Source organism: Capricornis sumatraensis, chromosome 11, assembly GCF_032405125.1.
Source record: "Capricornis sumatraensis isolate serow.1 chromosome 11, serow.2, whole genome shotgun sequence".
In the NCBI taxonomy this organism is placed as follows: domain Eukaryota; kingdom Metazoa; phylum Chordata; class Mammalia; order Artiodactyla; family Bovidae; genus Capricornis; species Capricornis sumatraensis.
Window position 1 is genome coordinate 19,792,736 of NC_091079.1, and position 24,699 is coordinate 19,817,434.

Below are 24,699 nucleotides of genomic sequence, written 5' to 3' on the forward strand. Positions count from 1 at the left end.
TGTACAAGAACAAAATAGACCAGATTTCCGCAGGCATCAGAGATCCACCGAGGAGCCAAGACCTGTGGCCGTGGTCTGACAGCCGGTGCAGTCCAGAAGACATGATTCTGCCTCAGGAGCCTGAGAGGGGACAGGAAGGCTATGAACAAGGCTGTGCACACAAGGTTGTTAACCTCGGCAAAATAAACCAATTCATTAAAAGATACTGTCTGCCAAAACTCACAGAAGAAGAGATACACAATCTGAATAGGTCTATATCTGTTAAAAGAGATTGAATCAATAATTAATAATCTTCTAAAAAAGAAAGCAGAAGTTCTGAATGGGTTCACTGGTGAGTTCTACCAAACATACATGAAAGAAATCTTATGAGTTCTCTACAGTCTCCTTCAGAAGATAAATGCAGAGGGAATACTTTCTTGTTCTGTGAAGCCAGTATTATTCTAATATCCAAATCAGAAAAACACAAGAAAACTACAGACCTGTCTCTCTCATGAACACAGATGTAAAAACCCTCAAAAAAATGTTAGGAAATCAAATCTGCTGCTGAAATCAAATCTACCAATGTATAAAAAGAATTATATATCATAACCAAGTGAGATTTATCCTAGGTATGCAAGGTTGGTTCAGCATTTGAGAGTCAATATAATCTATTACATCAGTAGGCCAAAGATGAAAAACCATAGCTCAGTTGGTAAAGAATCCGCCTGCAATGCAGGAGACCCCAGTTCGATTCCTGCGCAGGGGAGATCTGCTGGCGAAGGGATAGGCTACCCACTCCAGTATTCTTGGACTTCCCTTGTGGCTCAGCTGGTAAAGAATCCACCTGCAATGTGGGAGACCTGGGTTCGATTCCTAGCTTGGGAAGATCCCCTGGAGAAGAGAAAGACTACCCACTCCAGTATTCTGGCCTGGAGAATTCCATGGACTGTACAGTCCATGGGGTCGCAAAGAGTTGGACATGACTGAGCAACTTTCACTTTCACTTATGATTGTATCAAGAGTTGCAAAAAAAGCATTTGGTAAAATCCAACAGCCAATCTCAATTTAAAAACAAACTCAGTAAAACAGGAATGTGTGTGCTTAATCGCTTCAGTCCTGTCTGACTCTTTGCAACCTCATGGACTGTAGCCCATGAGGCTCCTCTGTCCGTGGGATTCTCTAGGCAAGAACGTTGGAGCGGGTTGCCATGCCCTTCTCCAGGCGATCTTCCCAACCCAGGGATCAAATCTGTGTCTCTTACATCTACATTGGCAGGCGGGTGCTTTATCATTAGTGCCACCCAAAAAGAGAGGAACTCCCTTAACTTGATGAAGAATATCTACAAAGAATTTACAGCTAATGTCATACGTAGTAGTGAGAATCTCAAAGCTTTTCCACTAAGATCAGAAGCAAGACAAGAGTTTCCCTTCTGACCTCTGGTGCTCAGCATCATATTGGAGCTCTTTGCTAATGCGGTAACACAAGGAAAGGAAATACAGAGAATACAGGTTGGGGGGGGGAACATAAAACTGTCTTTGCTTGCAGATGACTTGATCACCTATGTAAAACATCTGAAAGAATTGGCAAGCTCCTAGAACTAAGTGGTTGTAGCTAGGTAGTAAGATACAAGTTAAATATGCAAAAGTCCATTGCTTTCATGTATACTAGCAATGAACAAGTGGAATGTGAAGTTAGAAACAGTAGCATTTACATTAGTATCACCCAGAATGAAATACTTAGGTGTAAATGTAACAAAATATGTACAAAATCTATATAAGGAAAACTGTAAGATTCTGATGAAAGAGATCACAGAAGAACTAAACAAGTGGTGGAAGGACTCTGCTCTTTCCAACTTGACCTACAGATTCCATGCAGTCTCAGTCAGAATCCCAGCAGGTGGTTTTGTGGATATTGACAAAGCGATAACAATGTGTGTGTGCTTAATCGCTTCAGTCCTGTCTGACTCTGCAGCGTCATGGACTGTACCCATGAGGCTCCTCTGTCCATGGGATTCTCTAGGCAAGAACGTTGGAGTGGAGGCAGAAGACCTAGGACAGCCAACACAATCATTTTCAAGGAGGACAAAGTTGGAGGAATAATACTACCTGAGTCCCAAGACTCACTATAGCACTGTTGTAAGCAAGACAGGGTTGTATTGGTAAAGAATAGACACATTAATGGAATGGAATGGAGAGACAACCAATAGACCACCATGAATATCATCAGCTGACCTTTGATGAAGGGGTAAAAGCAATGCAGTGGAGCCAAGATGGTCTCTTAAGAGACGTTGCTGGAACACCTGGACGTCCACACGCAAGAAAGTGAATCTGGACATGGACCTTACACCCTTCATGGAAGTTCACTCAAGATAGATCACAGACCTGAATGGGAACACAAAACTATCTCCTAGAAGGTAACAGAGGAGAAAACCCAGATTACCTTGGGTTTGGCAATGACTTTTTAGGTATAGCATTAAAGGCATGATTCATGAAAGAAACAATTGATAAGCTGGACTGTGTTAAAATTAAAAATTTCTGCTCTGCAAAAGACGAACTAGGAGAAAATGTTTGCAATAGACACAAATGATAAAGGACTGTAATCTGAAATATACAAAAAATTCTTAAGATGGAACAGTAAGAAAACAACCTGCTTTTAAAAGAGCTGAACAGACACCTCAGCAAAGAACCTATACTGTTGTCACAGAAAGCATGTGAAAGATGCTCAGCATCACCTGTCAGCAGGAAATGCAAAGTAAAACAAGAGTGAGATACCTCTGCAGGCCTATTAGAGGAGCCAGAAGGTGAGCACTCTGACACCAGGTGCTGGCAAGGGTCAGAGCAGGGGAACCCATGGTCAGTGCTGGTGGGAGCGCAGGAGGCTGCAGCTGCTTAAGACTGAATACAGGGACTTCCCTGGGGTCCAGTGGTTAAGAATCCTCCCTTCCAAGGCAAGGGGAATCGGGTTCAGTGTCTGGTTGGAAAACTAAGATTCCACATACCACAGAGCAACTAAGCCGTTGCACCCCAAGTACTGAGCCCGTGCACCACAGCTGCTGAGCCCACGTGCCACAACTACGGAGCCTGTGTGCCATGACTGGAGAGATGCCTTTGCACTGCAGGGAAAGTTCCAGCATGATGCAATGCAGATTTCATGTACTGCAACTAAGACCTGACTCAGCCGTAAATAATAAATACATTCTTTTAAAAACCTGAATATACTCTAAATGATTTGGCAGTACTGCTCCTTGGTATTTACCGAAAGGAGTTTGACATTTTGTGTTCATATCAAATCCTGCACACAGATGTTTTTAGCATCTTTATTCGTAGTTGCCAAAGCAAGATGTCCTTCAGTAGGTGAATGGAGAAGTAAACTGTGGTCCATCCAGACAATGGCTGATACAACACTAAAAAGAAGTGAGCTGTCAGCCGTGAAGAGTCACAGAGGAGCTTAAGTACGTGTCACAAAGCGAAGACACCAGCCTGAGAGCCTGCACACTGCGTGATTCCACCCGGACATTCTGGAATCAGAGTGTGTAGGTTTTCAGATTGCCTTCTTTGGAGGCCAAAGATTTGCTCCTTGATTTGGCTTCAGATTTGCCTCCTATGGAGACGGTGAAAAGATCAGTGGTTGCCAGGGATTTGGGGAGGGGGATGAACAGACAGAGCATGTGGGTTTGGGGAGCAAAGAAAATGCTCTGTACGACACTACAGTGGTGGATACGTGTCTCTACATTTATGCAAACCCACAGAATGTACAACAGTTAGAGTGAGCCCTAATATCAACTAAGAATTTTGGTTGATTATAATGTGTCAGTGCTGGTCCATCAGTTGACAACAGATGTTCTGTTTCTTGTGAAATGCTGATAATTGGGGAAGCTTTGTGTGAGTAGGTGCAGGGGGTATGTGAGAAATTGACATTTTCTCCTGCTTGGTTTTGCTGTGAACTTCAAAGTACTGTTTTAAAAAAAAATGTTAAATATCAATAGATATTCTAGAACTGAAAAACATATAATAAAACTAAGAACTCAGTAGATGGGATCTTAAAAGCTTAGTAAATTAGACGGTAGATCAGAAGAAAGCAAACAGTGTAGAGAGGCCAGGGGATGGAAAGCACAGGACACAGCCTGAAACTTTGTGGAGCTCAGTGCAGAGGACAGCATCTGACTCCCAGAGAAGGAGAGAGGAAACGGGATGGAAGTAATATTTTTAAAGATATGGTCAGGCGTTTCCAGAAATCATAAAATATGTCAGAGGGCAGACTGAAGAAGTGCTATGAAGCAGACACTGACGCAGAGTTTCCAGATGTAGAACGACATGTAGAAAGTGAGAGTCGCTCAGTCGTGTCCAACTCATTGTGACCCCGTGGACTATACAGTCCATGGAATTCTCCAGGCCAGAATACTTTGCCCTCTCCAGGGGATCTCCCCAACCCAGGGATCGAACCCAGGTCTTCCTCATTGCAGGTGTATTCTTAGAAGGAAATTTTTAAAGCAGCTGGGAGTTTCTTGAAGGGGCAGGCAGAAGCGGGGAGCCTCGCGCACTGCTCCGGACCTCTTGGTCTGCCCTGTCATGGCTGATACAGCCGTGGGACATGGGGCTGACTGTTAGTTGGTGGGCACGATGTGTGATCAAGTCACTGTATCACCAGGGGCAGTGTCTCCGTGTTGTCATCAGGCAAGTGAGACTCAGAAGAGCCTGAACGCCCCCAGTACCCCCTGCTAGGTGGAGGGGCCAGGATCTGGGCACACAACTCCCTGGGGCCACGGGTGCCCTTAGGGACGGGGAGCGGTTTTACCATCTCGGTCCAGGTGCGGAGTGCTGAGCGTGGCAGTGGGCAGTGCCAGCAGGGCAGTCAGCCCTTCTGGACTCCGGGGGCCTGTGGTTGGAGTCCAGGCCCTGAGAGGTGCTGTGCTGCGGGATGATTGGCTGTGCTACGGGAGTGGGGCAGGTGCTGAGCCCAGGATTCCAAAGCCACAGAAGCCTCTGGGAGGCCCCCGGCGCTTCCGTCCAGGAGTAGTTCTGTGCCTGGTTCTGGCCTGGGACCAGAGCAGAGCCTCTCACAGGGGCCCTGGAGGAGCGTCCCCATGGGCAGCAGCAGGAGAACCCCCGAAGGGCTGCCGGGCTGACCCAGGAAGTGTGTGAGGAGGGCTCCCAGGCCAGGGGGCCAGCTGCTCCAGGCTGCACGACCTGGGGTCAGGGCCTCAGCAGTGAAAGGTTCACAGCTCATCACAGCACCTGGCAGTACCAGGCCCCACAGCCTGCAGCCCCTGGGGCGACTGTGAAGAGGACAGTGAGAAACGACCAGGCCTTCTGGGCCTGACCTCACACACCTGTGAGGTCAAGGGGGCTGGTCGTGGGTCCAGGCTGGCGAAGGGGTCATATTTCCACCCCACCCCGGGAACCTGCCCCCACCAGACTCTTCTCAGGTAACCTGTTCCCTCCAGGACTCCCCCCAGGACACCCCCAGGTAACCTCCCCCCAGGTAACCTTCTCCCCTTAGGAACCCCCCCAGGTAACCTGCTACCCCCACCACCCTTCTCCAGGTAACCTGCTCCCCCCAGGGCTCCCTCCAGGTAACCTGACCCCCCCAGGACCCCCCCAGGTAACCTCCCTCTAGGTAACCTGCTCCCCCCAGGACTGCCCCCCCCACATAACCTACTCCCCTCGTGACCCCCCTCCAGGTAACCTGCTTCCCCCAGGGCTCCCTCCAGGTAACCTGACCCCTCCAGGACCACCCCCCAGGTAACCTGACCCCCCCCAGGACCCTCCCAGGTAACCTCCCTCTAGGTAATCTGCCCCCCTCAGGATCCCCCCCAGGTAACCTGCTCCCCCCAGGACCCCCCCAGGTAACCTTCTACCCCCAGGACCACCCCCCATGTAACATGCTCCCCCCAGGAGCCCCCCAGGTAACCTGCTCCCCCCAGGGCTCCCCCCAGGTAACCTGCCCCCAGGACCCCCCCCCCCAGGTAGCCTGCCCCCAGGACCCCCCCCCCCCAGGTAGCCTGCCCCCAGGACCCCCCCCAGGTAACCTGCCTCCCTGGCCAACTCCCCAGGTAACCTCCCCCCAGGATCCCCCCAGGTAACCTCCCCCAGAACTCCCCCCAGGTAACCTGCTCTCCCTAGGACGGCCCCCCACATAACCTCCCCCAGGACCCCGCCAGGTAACCTGCCCCCAGGATTCTGCCCCCTCCCCCCCCCCGTAACCTGCTCCCCCCAGGGCTCCCTCCAGGTCACCTGCCCCCTGGCCAACTCCCCAGGTAACCTGCCCCCCCAGGACCTTCTCAGGTAACCTGCTCCCCACCCCCTACCAGGACCTCCTCTCTCCGCTGGAACTCGGGCACCAAGGAGCGCATGCTCATCAAAGTTGCCGACAGGGAGCCCAGCTTCCTCTCCCCCCAGGGCAACGGCTACGCTCTGGACAGCCAGCCTGGGGGTCGCTCCCGCAGACCCTCCGGAGGACAGCACTCGCCCAGCCTGCAGACCTTTACCCCTGACGCGGACAGCCCCGTCTTCTTCCCGGAGCGGAGGCCATCGCCTTTCCCGAAGAGGGCTGAGCTAGGGAGCTGCTCCCCACTGCTGGCCCAGCCCCGCCGGCCCACCGGAGACTCGCAGCCTTCCTCACCGCGCTACGCCTACGAGCCCCCCCTCTATGAGGAGCCCCCTGTGGAATACCAGGCCCCGCTCTACGACGAACCCCCCATGGATGTACAGTTTGAGGCCGGCTCGCCCCGGCGGTCTCCTGGCCGCAAGCCACCCAAGCCAGCCTCCCTGTCGCCCTACCAGCAGCTGGTGCTTACCAGGCAGAAGTGCCCCGAGCGCTACCTGAGCCTGGAGTACAGCCCTGCCGGCAAGGAGTACGTGCGGCAGCTGGTGTACGTGGAGCAGGCCAGCTCCAGCCCCAAGCTGCGGGCAGGCCCGCGGCACAAGTACACGCCTCACCCGGGGGGCGGCTCGCTGTCCCTGCAGCCCAGCCCCTGCCTGCTGCGCGACCAGCGCCTGGGGGCCACGTCCTCGCTGGGGGTCATGTCAGGGGACTACAGCAGCATGGAGGGGCCTGAGCTGCGGCCCGCCCCGCCGCCCACGCCCCTGCCCCAGGCCCAGGACGATGCCATGTCCTGGTCTAGCCAGCAGGACACCATGTCTTCGACAGGCTACTCTCCCGGCACGCGCAAGAGGAAGAGCAGGAACCCCTCCGTGTGCCATGCTCCCAGTGCCCCACCCGCCGAGGGCCCCGGGGACTGTGACCCGCTGGGCCAGCAGCCCCTGACAGAGGAGCGGCCTCTGTGTGGACCTGGCCTGACGCCCATGAAGCGCACAGAGGGGGAGGTGGGGGATGGGGAGGGCCCCCGGGGCCCGACTGAGCCCTTCCTGGCACAGGCCCGGCTGGCCTGGGAGGCACAGCAAGCCCACCTGCACATGAAGCAGAGGGGCAGCTGGGACTCCCAGCAGGACGGCTCGGGCTATGAGAGTGATGGGGCCGTGCCGCTGCCCATGCCCGGGCCTGTGGTGCGTGCCTTCAGTGAGGATGAGGCCCTGGCCCAGCAGGAGAGCAAGCACTGGCAGAGGGGTGCCTTGGACAGGCTCGCCTTCCCGCAGGTTCTGCTCGAGAAGAGCGTCTCCGTGCAGACCAGCCTGGCCTCCCCGGAGCCCTACCTGCACCCCTCTCAGGTAGGCGCTCACAGGCGGGTCCTGGGCAGGGGTGGGGCAGGTCAGCACCCCCAGACGTGGTATGGCCTCACAGTTCCTGGTGGGCCTGAGGACAGACGGCAGATGGCCGCCGGGTCTCCACCAGCACAGAGGTCTCTCACCTCGGCTCCTGGGGAGGCCCAGCCAGTGCTGCCTGGTCACCAGGGGGCCAAAGGCACGTCCTGATTCCAGGACGCAGAGGCAGCCACCCGCCCTCTGTTCCCCGAGCCTCTGCCTCCCACCTGTGAACAGGCACAGTGAGAAGCTGTGCAGGTGAGTGCCGGACCCTCCTTGGTGGCCAGAGACTCCCGGGGCCAGGCTCCTTAGGTGCACCCCCAGCCCTGTGCAGAAGGCATGCCATGCCCACGAACCAGGATGTCTTAGGTGGCTAGCATCCCCTGGGGCAGGGCCACCTTAGTGCACTCCAGATTGGAGCGTTCAGAGCAGCATTTCTGTCTGTGGCTTGTAACACAAGCGGGCATCAGGACAGATGGGCAGGGCAGGGGCGAGTGGTGGGTGGAGTGTGGGCAGCTGCGTCCTGCAGCACCCAGCTCCCAGCCTGATCTGGATGGAAGGACACGTGGGCTCAACGGGCCTGACTGAGGTCCATGCCGGGGGCTGCCGGGGGAGGTGGCTCCCTGCCCCAGGGGTTAGGAAGGCCATGCAGGTATGGGCACAACCTGCCAGGAGCCCCCTGAGAGTACAGACTGAGTGCGCTATGCAGAGTGGGGAGGGACCAGGGGCATCCCCCCTGCCTCTGATGCCTGGGAATCCTTGTGTCTTTGCTGGGGAGAGGGCTGCGGCAGTGGCGGCCCAGAGAAGGTTGTATTCCTCTGTCAAGCACGGTTGGCGTCTGGGGCTTTCTGTGTCCTTGAGGGGCTGCCCTTCCCACTTGAACCAGCAGAAGCCACAGCGCCCTCCCTCTTGCCCACCCTCATGCACGGTCGGCCCCCTGCCTGGGTGGCCATATGAGTCCGGGATGCAGTGTCCTGTGGGCGCGCGAGCACCTCACACTCCCAGACTGTGCTGGCCCCCTGGCCCTCGGTCTCTGGACCAGGGTGGGCACCTCTTGGAGGCCGAGCCCCCAGGGAAAGGTTGGTCTTCTCAGCCTCGTGAGGCACTTAGACCAGGGTGAGGAGGGTGGACCATGGGCGGGTGGGCAGACAGGTGAGGACAGCGGACATGGCTGAGGCAGGCAGACAGGGGTGAAGTGGGCGGACGGGTGAGGTGGGCAGATGGGTGAGACGAGCAGACGGATGAGGAGGGCGGACATGGACTGAGGTGGGCAGACAGGGTGAGGCGGGTGGACATGGACTGAGGCGGGCAGACAGGTGAGGTGGGCAGGCGAGTGAGGAGGGCGGACGTGGACTGAGGTGGGCAGACAGGGTGAGGCGGGTGGACGTGGACTGAGGCGGGCAGACAGGTGAGGTGGGCAGGCGAGTGAGGAGGGCGGACGTGGACTGAGGTGGGCAGACAGGGTGAGGCAGGTGGACATGGACTGAGGCGGGCAGACGGGTGAGGCGGACGGACGGGTGAGGTGGGCGGGCATGGACTGAGGTGGGCAGACCGGGGTGAGGTGGGCAGAGCTGAGTCCCAGGCCTCTCTCCTCCAGCAGCGTTGGGGCCTGTGTGGGGTGGGGGCCACACCTCTCCACTGGCTGGCTCATGTGGGCCCCTCTGTCCCCCAGTCTGAGGACCTTGGCACCTGTGCCCAGTTTGAGAGCAGCCGGCAGGCCCGGAGTGTGATGCCCAGCGCCAGCTGCGTGTTCCCCACCTTCACGCTCCGCAAGCCATCCTCGGAGACAGATATCGAGAACTGGGCCTCCAAGCACTTCAACACCCACACACAGGGCCTCTTCCGACGGAAAGTGTCCATCGCCAACATGCTGGCCTGGAGCAGCGAGTCCATCAAGAAGCCCATGATCGTGACCAGCGACCGCCACGTGAAGAAAGAGGCCTGTGAGGTCTTCAAGTTGATTCAGATGTACATGGGCGACCGGCGCGCCAAGGCAGACCCACTGCACGTGGCCCTGGAGATCGCCACCAAAGGCTGGAGCGTGCAGGGCCTGCGGGACGAGCTCTACATCCAGCTGTGCCGGCAGACCACCGAGAACTTTCGCCTCGAGAGCCTGGCCCGTGGCTGGGAGCTCATGGCCATCTGCCTGGCCTTCTTCCCACCCACGCCCAAGTTCCACTCCTACCTGGAGGGCTACATCTACCGGCACATGGACCCTGTCAATGACACCAAAGGTAAGAACGGCCCAGGCAGGCACTGGCTCTGCCATCGGCTCAGGGGCGGCTGCGGCAGGGCCCCTGCCTGGGCTCAGTGCTGGACCCGCGGGCAGCAGGCGCACAGAGGCACCGCCTCTCAAGGGCACACCGTTGGCCTCCGCAGAGACACAGGGTCCTCAGGGAGCCCCTCTCAGCACGGAGGCCCTGAGGAGAGCCGTGGCAGGTGTGCCGCCGTCCTGGCCGCTGGCTGAGAGATGTGGCTGCATGTCGCACCCGCGTACCCACCAGGCAGCGTCCGCTGCCTCCGAGGCCCCACCCTAGTGGCCCTGCCTGATGAGGGCACTTACTGCATCCACCCCGGCCGGGCTCACGGCTGTACCTCAAGGCCATTTCAGAAGGGCTTCTGAGAGCAGCAAGGAGCTGGGCACTTGGCCCAGCACCAGGTCTGAGGTGACCAGTAGGCTGTTGTGGTGCTGTGAGCTGAGATGGCCCTGAGCTGCATCAGGGGTCAGAGGTTGGGACCGTCACAGCCAGCAACCTGCTGATGGCTGCCTGGGGCTGAGTGCAGGCTGCGTCTCGAGGCCATGTGTCAGGTCTGTGTGGCCCTGACCTGACCCACGTGGGGAGGACGCTGGGCCACAGTCCTGCCAGCCAGGTGGTGCACATCCCAGGCCTGGGCCAGTGCCAGGGTGGGGCTGTGGGAGCACCTGCCCGTGCAGCGGCCGTCAGCCAGCCTGTGCTCCTGAGTGTCTTCTGTGCTGTAGGTGGCTTGGGGGGAGTGGCCGCCTGGCCTGACCGGGGCCTTGCTCCTGCCCAGGTGTGGGTGCCGAGGCATGTGCACACAGTGGGGAGGGCTGCAGGCAATGTGGGTCCTGGGAGGCGCATCAAGCACAGGGGCCGTCCAGCACGCCAGCCGTTTGGAAGCACATCTCGGAAGCCTTGACATTTTCACTCAGGCGTGTACCTTTGGAAGCACAGTCCCTGAACACCACAGAGAGGTCTCCCCAGGTTGCTCCCGGGGTGAGGCAGGTGGCCTGGGTCTGTCTCTCTCCTCTCAGACCTTCCCAGGCGCAGGTGGGCCCTCAGTAGCTTCATGGTTCACCTCAGCCTCCTCCAAAAAGGACTTGAAATGTCCCTGCTGTGAGCTGGAGGTTTGGAAATGCGTTTCCACCGCTTAACACGCAGCCCGCGGGGCTCCAGCAGTGCTGCTGAGTGATAGGTGAGTGAGTGGTGGATGGAGGCCAGAGGCTCCGGGCCGGCCCCTCTCTCACCGGGGCACTTGTGCAGAGCCAGACACTGTCCAGCAGGACACTGCCGCTGGCTCCAAGGTCAGTGAGCCTCCGGCCTGACGTCTGTGCTGTGGGAGCCAGGCGGAATCGAGGCTCAGCCTGGCAGCCATGCTTTCCCAGCCCCAGTGGTCTGTGTCCACAGACCACACTGGGTCTGTGTGGTTCTGCCAGCTGGGTCCTGTGTCTGGGCTGTGGGGTCTGGTCTTACATCAGTGGCACAGGGTTGCCCTCCTGTCAGAGCCCTGTCTCCAGCTGTGAGACCCACACCTGGGTGAGCAGCTGCTGCCCATCACCAGCCCAGAAGAACGGCCTCGAGAGAATGTGGGTGCTGGCCGCTGGTCAGGAAGACAGGCCCCCTCAGCCCAGGGGGACGAGCCTGTGCCTGGAAGGACATGCAGTCTGTCCCTGGAGCAGCGGTGAGGGCAGACCTGAGCTGGCTCCCACGCGCGGGGTCTCACCCCGCTGCTCCCTGCCTTGGCCTCACAAGCTAGTTCGTCTGCCAGCATGTGTATGATATCTACTGTGTGGTCACGACCTCAAGGGACCAAGGTACCCCACAGTGAACCCAAGTTCACGTGAGCTCCCGCCCCCCTGGCTTAACCTCATCTCACGTGATCACACCTTTGTGCCAACCACCTCCAGATGACTCACAGCTTCTTTGCCCCGGACCCCCCTGAGCATGCTGTCACCACAGGCGTCCCAGGGGTTTGGCGACAGCACACTGACTGCAGCTCCTGCAGGAGCACCCTGAGGGACGCTCAGTGCAAGCACCTCATGCCTGCAGCAGGCGCTTATCCTCCGGGTAAAGACGGCAGGCTGAACAGGTACATTTATTTGCATCCCACCTTGAGTTCATGGTTAAAACAGTGAGGAAATCTTTTAAAGACAAAAAAAAGAAACCTCACAAGGAAATGTGAAATACTGCAGTCACTATGGAAAATTGAATGGCAATTCCTCAAAAGATAAAAATATAATTAGTATAGGACCCCACAATTCCACTTGTGAGCATATACCCGAAATAATTGAAAGCAGAGACGTGAATAGATATTTGCACACCTGTGTTCATAGCACCATGTTCACAACAGCCAAGAGGTAGAAACCACCCAGGTATCCATTGATGGATGAACAAAGTAGAATGTCATCTGTACATACAGTGGAATATTATTCAGCCTAAATGAGTTCAGTTCAGTTTAGTCGCTCAGTTGTGTCCGACTCTTTGCGACCCCATGAGCAGCAGCACGCCAGGCCTCCCTGTCCATCGCCAACTTTCAGAGTCTACGCAGACTCATGTCCGTTGAGTCAGTGATGCCATCCAACCATCTCATCCTCTGTAATCCCCTTCTCCTCTTGCCCTCAATCTTTCCCCGAATCAGGGTCTTTTCAAATGAGTCAGCTCTTCGTATCAGGTGGCCAAAGTATTGGAGTTTCAGCTTCAACATCAATCCTTCCAGTGAACACCCAGGACTGATCTCCTTTAGGATGGACTGGTTGAATCTCCTTGCAGTCCAAGGGACTCTCAGGAGTCTTCTCCAACACCACAGTTCAGAAGCATCAATTCTTCAGCACTCAGCTTTCTTTACAGTCCAACTCTCACATCCATACATGACTACTGGAAAAACCAATAGCCTTGACTAGACGGACCTTTGTTGGCAAAGTAATGTCTCTGCTTTTGAATATGTTGTCTAGGTTGATCATAACTTTCCTTCCAAGGAGTAAGCATCTTTTAATTTCATGGCTGCAGTCACCATCTGCAGTGATTTTGGAGCTCCCCAAAATAAAGTCTGACACTCTTTCCCCATCTATTTCCCATGAAGTGATGGGATTGGATGCCATGATCTTAGTTTTCTGAATGTTGAGCTTTAAGCCAACTCTTTCACTCTCCTTTCACTTTCATCAAGAGGCTCTTTAGTTCTTCTTCACTTTCTGCCATAAGGGTGGCATCATCTGCATATCTGAGGTAATTGATATTTCTCCCAGCAGTCTTGATTCCAGCTTGTGATTCATCCAGCCCAGCGTTTCTCATGGTGTACTCTTCATGTAAGTTAAATGAGCAGGGTGACAATATACAGCCTTGACGTACTCCTTTTCCTATTTGGAACCAGTCTCTTGTTCCATGTCCAGTTCTAACTGTTGCTTCCTGACCTGCATACAGATTTCTCAGGAGGTAGGTCAGGTGGTCTGGTATTCCCATCTTTTTCAGAATTTTCCACAGTTTGTTGTGATCCAGACAGTCAAAGGCTTTGGCATAGTCAATAAATCAGAAATAGATGTTTTTCTGGAACTCTCTTGCTTTTTCAGTGATCCAGCGGATGTTGGCAATTTGATATCTGGTTCCTCTGCCTTTTCTAAAAACCAGCTTGAACGTCTGGAAGTTCACGGTTCACATATTGCTTAAGCCTGGGTTGGAGAATTTTGAGCATCACTTTGCTAGTGTGTGAGATGACTGCAGTTGTGTGGTAGTTTGAACATTCTTTGGCATTGCCTTTTTTTGGGATTGGAATGAAAACTGACCTTTTCCAGTCCCATGGCCACTGCTGAGTTTTCCAAATTTGCTGACATATTGAGTGCAGCACTTTCACAGCATCATCTTTTAGGATTTGAAATAGTTGAACTGGAATTCCATCACCTCCATTAGCTTTGTTGGTAGTGATGTCACTTGACTTGTCACTAAGGCCCACTTAACTTCACATTCCAGGATGTCTGGCTCTAGGTGAGTGATCACACCATTGTGATTATCTGGGTCATGGAGATATTTTTTGTACAGTTCTTCTGTGTATTCTTGCCACCTCTTCTTAATATCTTCTGCTTCTGTTAGGTCCATACTATTTCTGTCCTTTATTGAGCCCATCACTGCATGAAATGTTCCCTTGGTATCTCTAATTTTCTTGAAGAGATCTCTAGTTTTTCCCATTCTATTATTTTCCTCTATTTCTTTGCACTGATCACTGAGGAAGGCTTTCCTGTCTATGATGAACTATGGACGGAGGTTCGTGACATTGTACAGGAGACAGGGAGCAAGTCCATACCCAAGAAAAATAAATGCAAAAAAGCAAAATGGCTGTCTGAGGAGGCCTTACAAAAAGCTGTGAAAAAGAGAAGCGAAAAGCAAAGGAGAAAAGGAAAGATACACCCATTTGAATGCAGAGTTCCAAAGAATAGCAAGGAGAGAGAAGAAAACCTTCCTCAGTTTAAATAGGGAAGGAAATTCTGGCACAGGTTACGATACAGATGAACCTTGAAAACATTAGGCTGAGTGAATTAAGCCAGACCCCAAAAGATAAATATTATATGAATCTACCCATGAGGTCCTTCCCAGCGTGTGTTCGGTTGCTCAGTCGTGTCTGACTCTTAGCGACCCCGTGGACTGTAGGCTCCTCTGTCCATGGAATTTTCCAGTCAAGAACACTGGAGTGGGTTGCCATTTCCTACTCCAGGGGCTGTTCCCAACCCAGAGACCGAATCTGAATCTCCTGCATTTCAGGTGGATTCTTTACCACTAGCGCCACTACCACTAGTGTCCCTGGAGCAGTCAAATTCAGAGAGACAGCACGGGGGTGCCGTGGGTTATAAGGAAGGAGAAATGGAGAGTTGTTTGAGTCGTAGTTTTCACTTGGGGAAGAAGCACTGGAGGTGGGCGGTGGTGATGACACAGTGACACGAATGTGATTAATAACCTGAACTGTGCAATCGAAGGTGTTAGAGTGGCAAGTTTTATGGTATGTATATTGTATTATAATAAAAGTACTAAAACCCACCAGGACAAAGACAAGGGAAGAGGAAAACCAATCATGTTTTGGAAGCTGAAAAGCAAATGGACAAGTGGCTGGAAACTCACTTGGCAGACCAAGAAACATGGATCCCAAGCAGGTGGTGGGGAAGCTGAAAAGTTGAAGCAGTTGGCAAACCCTGAAAAGTTCAGCAGTAGGGGCAAGCATCCTCCAGCAATGGTATGAAGGTGGGAGTGACCATGGGACTGAAAACAGAGGGACGAGTTGAAGGTCTGGTTAAGAAACAAAGCACGCAAAGTTTAAGACTCTGGATCCCAGAGCAGGTGTGTTATTTGCTCAGTCATGTCCGACTCTTTGGAACCCTATGGACAGTAGCCCGCCAGGCTCCTCTGTCCATGGGATTCTCCAGGCAAGAATACTAGAATGGGTGGCCATTGCCTTCTCCAGGGGATCTTCCCAATCCAGGGATTGAACCCAGGTCTCCTACATTGCAGGGAGATTCTGTAAATATGTGAACCACCAGAGAAGCCTAGAGCATCTGGACTCAAATGTCAGCCACTTTGTAAAAATAATCCATATCCTGAGTCATGAAGCAAGTCTCAATATAAAGTTAAAGAATGTAAGTCAAAGAATGTGTCCTCTAACCACAATGGAATTAAACTGACAATCAGCAGCACAAATATATCTGGAGAATCCTTGAGTATTTGGAAACTAAACATGATACTGAACAATTCATGGGTCAAATAAAAATGAAAAGAGAATATAGAAAGTATTTTGAACTGAAAGAAAATAGAAACAAAACATGTTAAAATTAGTGTGATGGAGCTAAAGCAGTCATTAGAGGGAAACTTACAGCACCTAATGTCTGTACTAGGAAATATCTCAAATCTTGTAGCTCCTACATTGAGAAACTTTAGAAAAGAGAGAGAGGAAATTATGCCAAAAGTAAGGAGAAGAAAGGAAATGATGATTAGAGTAGAAACCAATGAAAGAGAAAACAGAAAAAACAATGTGGAAAATCAGTGAAACAAAATCCTGATTACTTGAGAAGGTCAACAAAATGAACAAACCTCTATACGGACTAACAAGGACAAAAAGACATAAATTACCAGTATCAAGAATGAGAGATGATATCACTACAGATTCAACAGATGTTGAAAGGATAATGAGAAAATACTGTGAACAACTTATATGTCAGTCAATTTGACAATTTAGAGGAAATGGACAAATTCCTCTAAGAACACAGACTACCAAAGATCACTCAGTAAGAAATAGATAACCAGAAAAATCATATATCTACTAAAGAAATTAAATTAGGACTTTAAAACTCTCCCGCAAAGAAAATGCCAGGCCCAAATGACCTCACTAGAGAATTATCAAATGCTTGCTTGTGTAGCAATTCTTTACCAACTCAGAAAACAGAAGTGGAAGGACTATCTCCTAGTTCTCTCTGTATCAAAATTAGAAAAGAACATTACCAAAAATTTGAAAAAAAAGCACAGATAGTATCCCTCATGAACATAGTACAAAAACTTAACAGTATTTTTAGCTAATTGAATTCAATAATATATTAAAACAATAATGCATCTTGAGTATGTGGGGTTTATCTAAGAAAGGAAAAGTTGGTTTAACATTCTAAAAAGTGTGATTTGTCATATTAGCAGAATAAAAAAAATCATATGAGCATGTAAGTGGAGAAAAAAGCATTTGACAATATCCAGCATTCCATTCCTGACAAAAACTCTGAACTGAGAAGAGAAGGCAGCCTCTCCCACCTAGCTACCTGTTTATCTGCCCAAGCCCTGTCAGCGAGGGCAGTGCCACCCCGTAGAAGTGAGCACAGCTGACCGACAGCTGTTGGTCTCTAGCCTTTTCCGTGAGAAGGAACCAGAGCTCTTTGGAGAAGCAACTGATTCTAAGGCTGGGGTTGGGAAGGTACATATTGTTGTTTGGTTGCTAAGTCGTGTCCGACTCTTTGTGACCCCACGGACTGCAGCACGCACGCCAGGCTTCCCTGCCCTTCACCGTCTTCCAGAGTTTGCTCACACTGATGTCCGTTGAGGGGAGGAAGTGCTGGAAGGGATGAGGGTTGACACAGGGCTGTGTTAGAAAACACAGCTTCCGGGGCCAAAGCTGGAGCACTGAACAGCAGAATAAAGCATGTTGGATTATAGCCCAAAGTGTAATTAGGTAAATAACAGCTTCCCCATCCAGAAGACTTACAAATAGTTTATGTAGGTAAGAGGGTCCACCGTGATGGGAGGTAGCGCCCACCTCAGTGTGGACCATGCACCCCAACTTCCTTCTGGAGCGTTGGACGGGGGAGGAGGGGCTGCGTCAGCGGTGCCAAGTGGGAGGCGCCCCGACTGGCCAGAGAGGGGAGCCGGGCCCCCACCTCTTGCTCTGAGCGCCCCCTCAGCCATGTAGGAACCCCACTGCTGGCCTGGGGCCTCCTGTCGGCCAGAGGGTCAGGAGCTGACCACAGTCCCTCCCCACTGCCCGCAGGCGTCTTGCTGGCGCCTCCCCAGCCACGTGGCCTGGACAGGCCCTCATACCCACCCCTGTCCCGGGAGTGTGAGCAGGACACTCGCCTTCCACCTCAAGGAGCCCCGCAGGCTGGGCCGTCACCCCTCAGCCGCCCGGGGTCAGCCCCGCGTGGGGCCATGTGGGCTCGCGTTCCTCTGTGCTCTGTGGCCTCACCCTCTGTTTGCTCCTCAGTGACCCAGCACATGAAAGCGCTCCTGGAAAGGAACACTAAGAAGAAGTCCAAGTTGAGAAAGAAACCCAAGCCTTATGTTGAGGAGCCGGATGGTAGGGCCTCTCCCGCAGCCCCGGGCGCTGCGCTGCACAGCTCTGCTCTCCGGCTCGGCCGCCTGGCCCCCTCTCTCTAACCACTTCCGGGCTGGGGCGCGGGGGGGCACTAACTGCCAGGCCTCCTCCAGAGGGGACAGAAGCCTGCTTGTCAACAGGGCTTCCTGGGAGAGGTCGCACCGCCCTCTCTTGGCTTCCGAGGTGCTCAGGACACTCTCCGGTATGCATGCTGGGCGCACAGTGTGGAGGGGCCTGCTGGAGGCGGCCCCTGGTGCGGGAGTGCCCTGGGGGCCAAGCCGGGCCTCAGTTCCTCAGCCTCCCTCCCCCAGCATTCCCATCCCTTCCGTTCTCTTGGGCCCTGGCTCAGAAACCCCATCCCAGCCCAAGCTCCAGGGAAGCCTTGTTAGCTCAAGGCTGTGCCTCCCCGACCAGGAGAGCCAGTGGTGCATTGCTGTGCCGTGAACTGCCCCTCTTGGCACCAAGATCCTGGGACTAGATCCCAGCCTGCCTACACCTAGTTACCCACACTTGCCCCACTCTTCTTCCTCTGGGAAGTGCCTGGCTGTCTGCTGCCTGTGCCAGGAGAAAGGGGGCAGCTCCCATCTGGGATTCCAGGGCACCCTTGGGCCACTGTTGTCGGGGGTAGGAGCAGGTGGGGTTCTGAACTCCTGCCCAAGTCAGTCCACAAGAACAGGGCAGCTATGAGCGGGGTTGGGGGTGATTGGAGCCCTGAGTGGGTCAGAGAAGGGAGCCAGACCCTTGGGACCCTGCAGAGCACATGCCAAGAGGCAGCAGGTTCTGGCCACACTTGATGGCCTTTGAGGTGCATGGCCTGGGCCCTGGCACAGCAGCAAGGCTCTGGGAGAACTGCTTTGTCAGCCTCTGGATGCGGGGCTCAGAGCAGAGTCCCCCACACCGCCAGAGGGTTCCCTGGGCTCACAGCAGGGTCCCCACACCACCAGAGGGTTCCCTGGGCGGGGCTCTGGGCACTCAGCAAACACCCCATAGTCTTGGCCCAGGAGGATATGCCCTGGGACTCCAGCAGTAGTGGCTCTCAGCTGAGTACTCACTCTGCCAGATTCTGAGGTCGGCCCTTAATGGGCACCCGTCACCATCCTACAGATAGGGAATCAGGCCGGGAAAGGCTGCACCACCAACAGTAGGGGAGAGGTGCAGGAAGCCCCATGAGACCCTGTGGCAGGAGGTCAGGGCAATTCTGCCCATGGGCCTCAGGCCCAGGGACAGAAGCAGTCACCCAAGGGAGAGGGAGCTTGCACCCAGGACGGGGAAAGGGAGTGCTGCTGCCAAGTGCTCCCAGTGCTCAGGGTGCAGCCCAGGTTGCTTTTGCTTGAGCGCCATCCCTTCTCCCTGAGCCCAGAGCTTGCCCATGTGGGCCACATGGGCCAGGGGTGGAAGGTTCCAAGCGCTGTGTCCCAAGTGGGCTAATGGGAGGCAGCAGCTAGGATCTCTGCCAGGGGTCTGTGGGTCCCCAGGGACCTGAAATAGATTCTTCAGGGTTTAAACATCTAGAAGAAACATTTGTTTTCATTCTGGTTCCTGTAAAATAGAACTCCGTCACCAGTTATGACAACTGTTCTGTGATAACTAGAAATGAAGAGGTTTTCATGGATGAGACATGTTTGTGTTCTTCACATTGAGGTTCAAGGAGCCCCACATCCTCAGACATCTCAAGAAACTGCTTCCTTTGAAAAAGACTCTGTGTTTGGATTTGAGGCTTGGGTCCAGAGGCCCATAGGCAGGTGGCACTCAGCAGAGACAGAGTCTTACAGGGAAGGGGCCTGACCTGAGCCTGGAGGCACATAGTTCAGCCCCTGTCCGTGGCCCAGGACAGCCCGGCCCAGGTGGCTCCTCTGTCCTGTTGCTCCTTCCCTTGCCTGCCTGGGCCAGGAAAGATGTGCCCACATTTCAGACCCTCCTTGGACTAGGTCTTCTCCTAGCCCCTCTCCCCTCAAATCTGGAAAGACCCCTGGCCAAGGTGCTCGGGGCCTTGCTCTTGGATTGCCACCCTCCATGACCACTAGTTAGAAAGCCTCCCTCCTTGAGAAAAAAGACCCGTCCTCCCATCACCTTCAGTCCTCGGGCAGAGCCCTGAGTGGTTCTTCCCCAGCGTTGCCCTCCCAGCAAAACCCAGGTTCAGGACTTGGGGCATCCACTCCACACTATCCCCCTCCTACATGAGCCAGGCCCTGTGCCTCCCTCTCCCTGACTCCCACCCAGGCAGCCTTCAGCCACGTGGGCATGGACCCTGCGGGCTAAGGCCTCTCCCTGGGCTGCCCAGGGCCTCCTGCTGGAATCAGAGATACAAGAAGGCCTGCAGTCCAGCCAGCCTAGAGCTCTGTCCTGTGTGACCCTGGGCAGTGGTGCTGAGTGCCCACAGGCCTGCTGCACACAGAAATCCCCCTTCTCAGGGGTGCCCCAGGCCCTGCCCTATCCGGCCTGCCACTTCTCCAGGGAAACACTGCACCCCCAGCCTGCCCTTACTCGCTAGGGGGAGGGTTGGGTGGGTTGGTAGAGGGCTTCTGCAGTCTGGCTCCTCTGGAGGGGAGAGCAGTGCCCCTTCCCTTCCACATAGGTTTACTTCAAAGCACAGCCCAGGAGAGTAGGGCCCTGGGTGCCCACGTTCTTGCAAGAGCCACCTCTCCTCGCCCCTCTTGCTGCTTCCTCTCAGTCACTGGTTGGCCTGCAGCCCCTGCTCTTACATGTCCACACCAAGCCAACTGGTACCATTCTTTTCCAGGGGTGGCAATAAGCACATATGCCAAGTACTGTTACCACAAGCTGCAGAAGGCAGCCCTGACCGGGGCCAAGAAGGTATGAACTCCCTGCATTGCCGGGGAGAGGTGGGCGGGCACCCTGTGCTGGTGAGGCCCAGACAAAGTCCAGCGGGCGATGGGGCTGCAGACTTGGGAAGGGGGCAGGTGGTGAAGAGAATGGCTCACCCTTCACCCTCTCACAGGGCAGAGGGTGCCACTTGGAGCTTCTGGTGCTACAGGTGGCCCAGCAGGAAGCCGCCGCGTTGACTTGGGGGCCAGGGAGTTGGGGTACCCTGGCTCTGGCTAGGCAGAGGCCTGGGGCTCACAGGAGAGGTGGCGAACCAGGGGTAGGCCTTGCAGGGGTGTCAGGGGACAGAGGGCTGGGTGCTTGGCCACACTGGCACAGACCGCTGGGCTGCCTTTGCAGGGGCTGAAGAAGCCCAACGTAGAGGAGATCCGACATGCCAAGAACGCGGTCTTCAGCCCATCCATGTTTGGCAGCGCGCTGCAAGAGGTCATGAGCATGCAGAAGGAGCGCTACCCTGATCGGCAGCTGCCCTGGGTGCAGACCCGGCTGTCGGAGGAGGTGCTCGCACTCAACGGCGATCAGACGGAAGGCATCTTCAGGTGCCCTGCAACCTGGGCCCTGGGTGTGGGGGCCTTGGGTGTCTCCAGCAGTCTTGGGCAGTCAGGGCCACTGGACACTGGGTCCCTGCCTCAGGAGCACTTCCGAGAGGCCAGCATGCCGGAGAGAGGCGCCCTGTAGCAAATGGAAAGGCTGGGCATAGGACTGTTCCCCCTGAACTACATCATGCCTGAACCCAGGCGGGGAGCTGGTCTGGGACAGTGATCCTTCAGAAATGGCCACCAGGGCCCCAGAGGGCACTTGGACAACAGCCATGGGCAGGGCCAGGGAAGATGCAGCAACTCCCAGCAAGGGATCCTCACCTGTGCATGGAGATGATAGCCCTGCCCCATGGGGGTGGCACACGGCCAGTCACCTGCCGTCATGACTCGCCTGCCCAGGGCAGGTGGGGAAACGTGGGTCTGAGCCTCAGGGATCATTCTGAGGAAGGGATCTGCATGGGGGTAGTCAGCAGCAGGATGAGGGCCTGGGGCAGGGGACCCCAGCCACACCTCCCCTCCAATAGGAAGGAGGTCGTTAGGGCAGAGAGGGGTCATGAAGCCCTGACTTGGAGCAAACCCAGCTCCTCCTCCCTGAGACCTGCCATGTGCTCGGCAGAGTCCCTGGGGACATCGATGAAGTGAATGCTCTGAAGCTGCAGGTGGACCAGTGGAAGGTGCCTACAGGCCTGGAGGACCCCCACGTCCCAGGTGAGCCCCCAGCCCCCTCAGCTGGAGCAGCTGAAATGGTTCAGCCCTCCCTGCTTCCCATGGAGAAGGGGCAGCCCTCCGGTCCGTTTCCAGTGCAGAGACCCACTGCCGTTGGTCAGTCTCCATGGCTCACAGTGGCTGTGCAGCCCTCTTGATAAGTCCTCTCTACAACATTTGCATGTCCTTCAGGACAGTGTCCCCCCGCTCGGGGTCAGTCCTGACGGTCAGGACTGGGAGCCCACTGGCTTCCAGCCAGGCAGCCCACACCGCTGTGTGGACACCTCCAGTCTGGTCCTGACCCCTGGGTGCCAGCATACAATCACCGCCCCCCACGGCCCGGTTCACCCCTTGCTGCTGCTGGTCCCCGACGGCCCCGCTCGGCTGAACACCCCGCGATGCGTTCCCAGCGTCGCTGCTGAAGCTGTGGTACCGGGAGCTGGAGGAGCCCCTGATCCCGCACGAGTTCTACGAGCAGTGCATCGCGCACTACGAGAGCCCGGAGGCCGCTGTGGCCGTGGTGCACGCGCTGCCCTGCATCAACCGCCTGGTGCTGTGCTACCTCATCCGCTTCCTCCAGGTAGGCGGTGGCACCCCGCCCCCTCTGCGCTGGTTCCCGCCCCCTCCGCTCCCGGCTCGGGCCCACCCGCCGCTCCCCCCGCAGGTGTTCGTGCAGCCTGCCAATGTGGCCATCACCAAGATGGACGTCAGCAACCTGGCCATGGTGATGGCGCCCAACTGCCTGCGCTGCCGCTCAGATGACCCGCGGGTCATCTTTGAGAACACTCGCAAGGAGATGTCCTTCCTGCGCGTGCTCATCCAGCACCTGGACACCAGCTTCATGGAGGGCGTGCTATAGCGCGTGGGCACGGAAGGACCGCGGGTGGGGACAGAGCCTGCCCGGGTGCGCCTGGGCAGGGGGGCACGCGGGGAGGGGGGAGGGGATGCCCCAGACGCGGAGGTAGCATGCCGGCTCCGCCCATGCCCGCCCCAGCCCTGGAACCCCCATCTCCCCCACCCTGGCCCTCGGCCAGAAGGCGCAGCCGGGAAGGGCGCCTCCGCCCCGCCCCCGGCCTCTGGCTGGTTCGTTAGGCGCGACCCCGCCCATCGCCAGCCGCTGGTCGGCAGCGAGAAAGTGCCTTCTGTTTCCTGGAGCCAAGTGACACTGCCCCTCCCGGCCGGCCCGAGAGCACAAGCCGCCCTCCCTGGGGCAAGCCGTCTTGCTGGGGTGCTGTGCTCAGTCTGGTCCCAGCCTAGCCCCAGCCCGGCTGCCCGTCCCTTCCTCTGCCCTCTCTCTGCCCTGGGGGTTTCCTGGTCTTCGACTCTCACCCTCCCCAATTCCTCCCGCCCCTCTACCCTACCCCCCGCCACCTGTGGCTTCCAGCGTGGTGACTGCACAGGAATTTGGGGTCTTCAGGGCTCTGGGCTGTCCACCACCAGAGCAGAGCCCAGTAGGCTCTCTGGGCGGGAAGGAGCCTCCAAGCCAAAGTCCTCCGGGGTGGGGGGCAGGGTTGGGCAGGCATTCTTGGGGCAGGGTGGGGGAGGGGCGAGAATATTTTTTCTTCGTGTAACTATAAATTCAGAATCTATCCCGCATCTCAACCCGCCTGTGTATAGAGATATAAATAGAGCGAAAGATATAAGAACTAAATTTGCTAATGACATAGTCTTAACCCAAATGCTATTTATTTCTGAGTCGTCCTCCCCCATCCTCCGCAGACAAGTTGCTATCATTCCTTCATTTTCTTCTCCACCTTCTTGGCTTTGACCAAAAAGCGAATCCTGCCCTATCCCCGTCCAAGACCTGCAGCAGATGAGAGGGCAGGAGCCCAGAACGGGGAACCAGAGGGGCACCAGAGGCTGTCCTTCCTCGAGGCCAGAGCGCTCGCGGGCAGGGTGAGGATAGGGAGGCGGAGGTACCTAGACTCTGTACATTTTCCATTTTGGAATTTTGGGTTCCAATCGTTGTAAAACTTAATTTATCCCCAGTTTATATATATATATATTTTTTAGAGTTGAGTTTTTATTTATTATTAAAAAAAAGCCCAGCCGTGCCGAGGCCCGGTGTCCCCCTGGGAGAAGGTCCTGGGTACGGTGGTCTCGAGGCTTGGGTACCGGTAGCCCGGCCAAAGACTGGCTCTGACGCATGGACTCGAGAGATGAAAACACTTTGTGCGAATAAAGTACGTATGGACACTTCCGAGTCTGTCGCCTCCCATTCCTTCCAGTGACAGCAAGGCAGTTGGTCGGTTGCGGGTGTGGGCACCCGGATGGACGTAAGGTCAAGGGAGAATAGGGGAGGGGTTCGGGAAGGAGAGGAAGGTACCTCCAGGGGATGGGGCGAGGCACCTGAGATACTCCATTTGAGCCCGTAAGCTCTGCTTGATTGCCTGGGGGTGGGGTGGGGGCGGCAGGCGGGGTTCTGACCTATCGTATGGCCCAAGCTGGCATAGGCTTTCTGGGCGGTGTTTATTCACCACCTGCCTACAGCAGCCACCCTCACATGCAGGCTGCCCAGCCGGCCCGGCTTCCTGAGGGCGGGGGTACATTGCACGTACCTCGCTCACGTGAGGACAGCCAGTCTCCGCGGGCGAAGGGACAGGGCCTGCATGCCCAGCAAAGTCCAGGCCCAGCCGATGTCCCTGTTCCCGAAACCGACCGCACCTGCGTCTCACACTAGAACCCCAACGTCGGGCGGTTCCGCTCGCCACCCTTTCCCCAGCCGGAACTGCTGGGCGGCGTGCCCCTGACACCTAGAGAAGGGAGTGTCGGGAACGCCAGGGGTTGGGAGGAGAGAAGAAGCGGGTAGGGGTGGGCGGGGGCCGAGCTCCGTGGCCGCAGACGGAACCCAAAGCACGAGGCCATGACCG

General features: G+C 55.6%; 1 protein-coding gene across 1 annotated transcript in view; it reads left to right on the plus strand.

Moving 5' to 3' along the window:
* The window catches only part of ARHGAP39 (Rho GTPase activating protein 39), a 53,895-nt gene extending 31,192 nt beyond the window's left edge, over positions 1-22,703 (plus strand). The window contains exons 5-12 of the mRNA XM_068983976.1: positions 6,290-7,646; positions 9,352-9,913; positions 17,631-17,723; positions 20,482-20,555; positions 20,925-21,124; positions 21,741-21,832; positions 22,240-22,409; positions 22,494-22,703. Of these exons, the coding sequence (XP_068840077.1) occupies positions 6,290-7,646; positions 9,352-9,913; positions 17,631-17,723; positions 20,482-20,555; positions 20,925-21,124; positions 21,741-21,832; positions 22,240-22,409; positions 22,494-22,688 (2,743 nt within the window). The 3' untranslated portion in view covers positions 22,689-22,703. The remainder of the gene's footprint in view (positions 1-6,289; positions 7,647-9,351; positions 9,914-17,630; positions 17,724-20,481; positions 20,556-20,924; positions 21,125-21,740; positions 21,833-22,239; positions 22,410-22,493) is intronic.
* Positions 22,704-24,699: the final 1,996 nt, after the last annotated feature.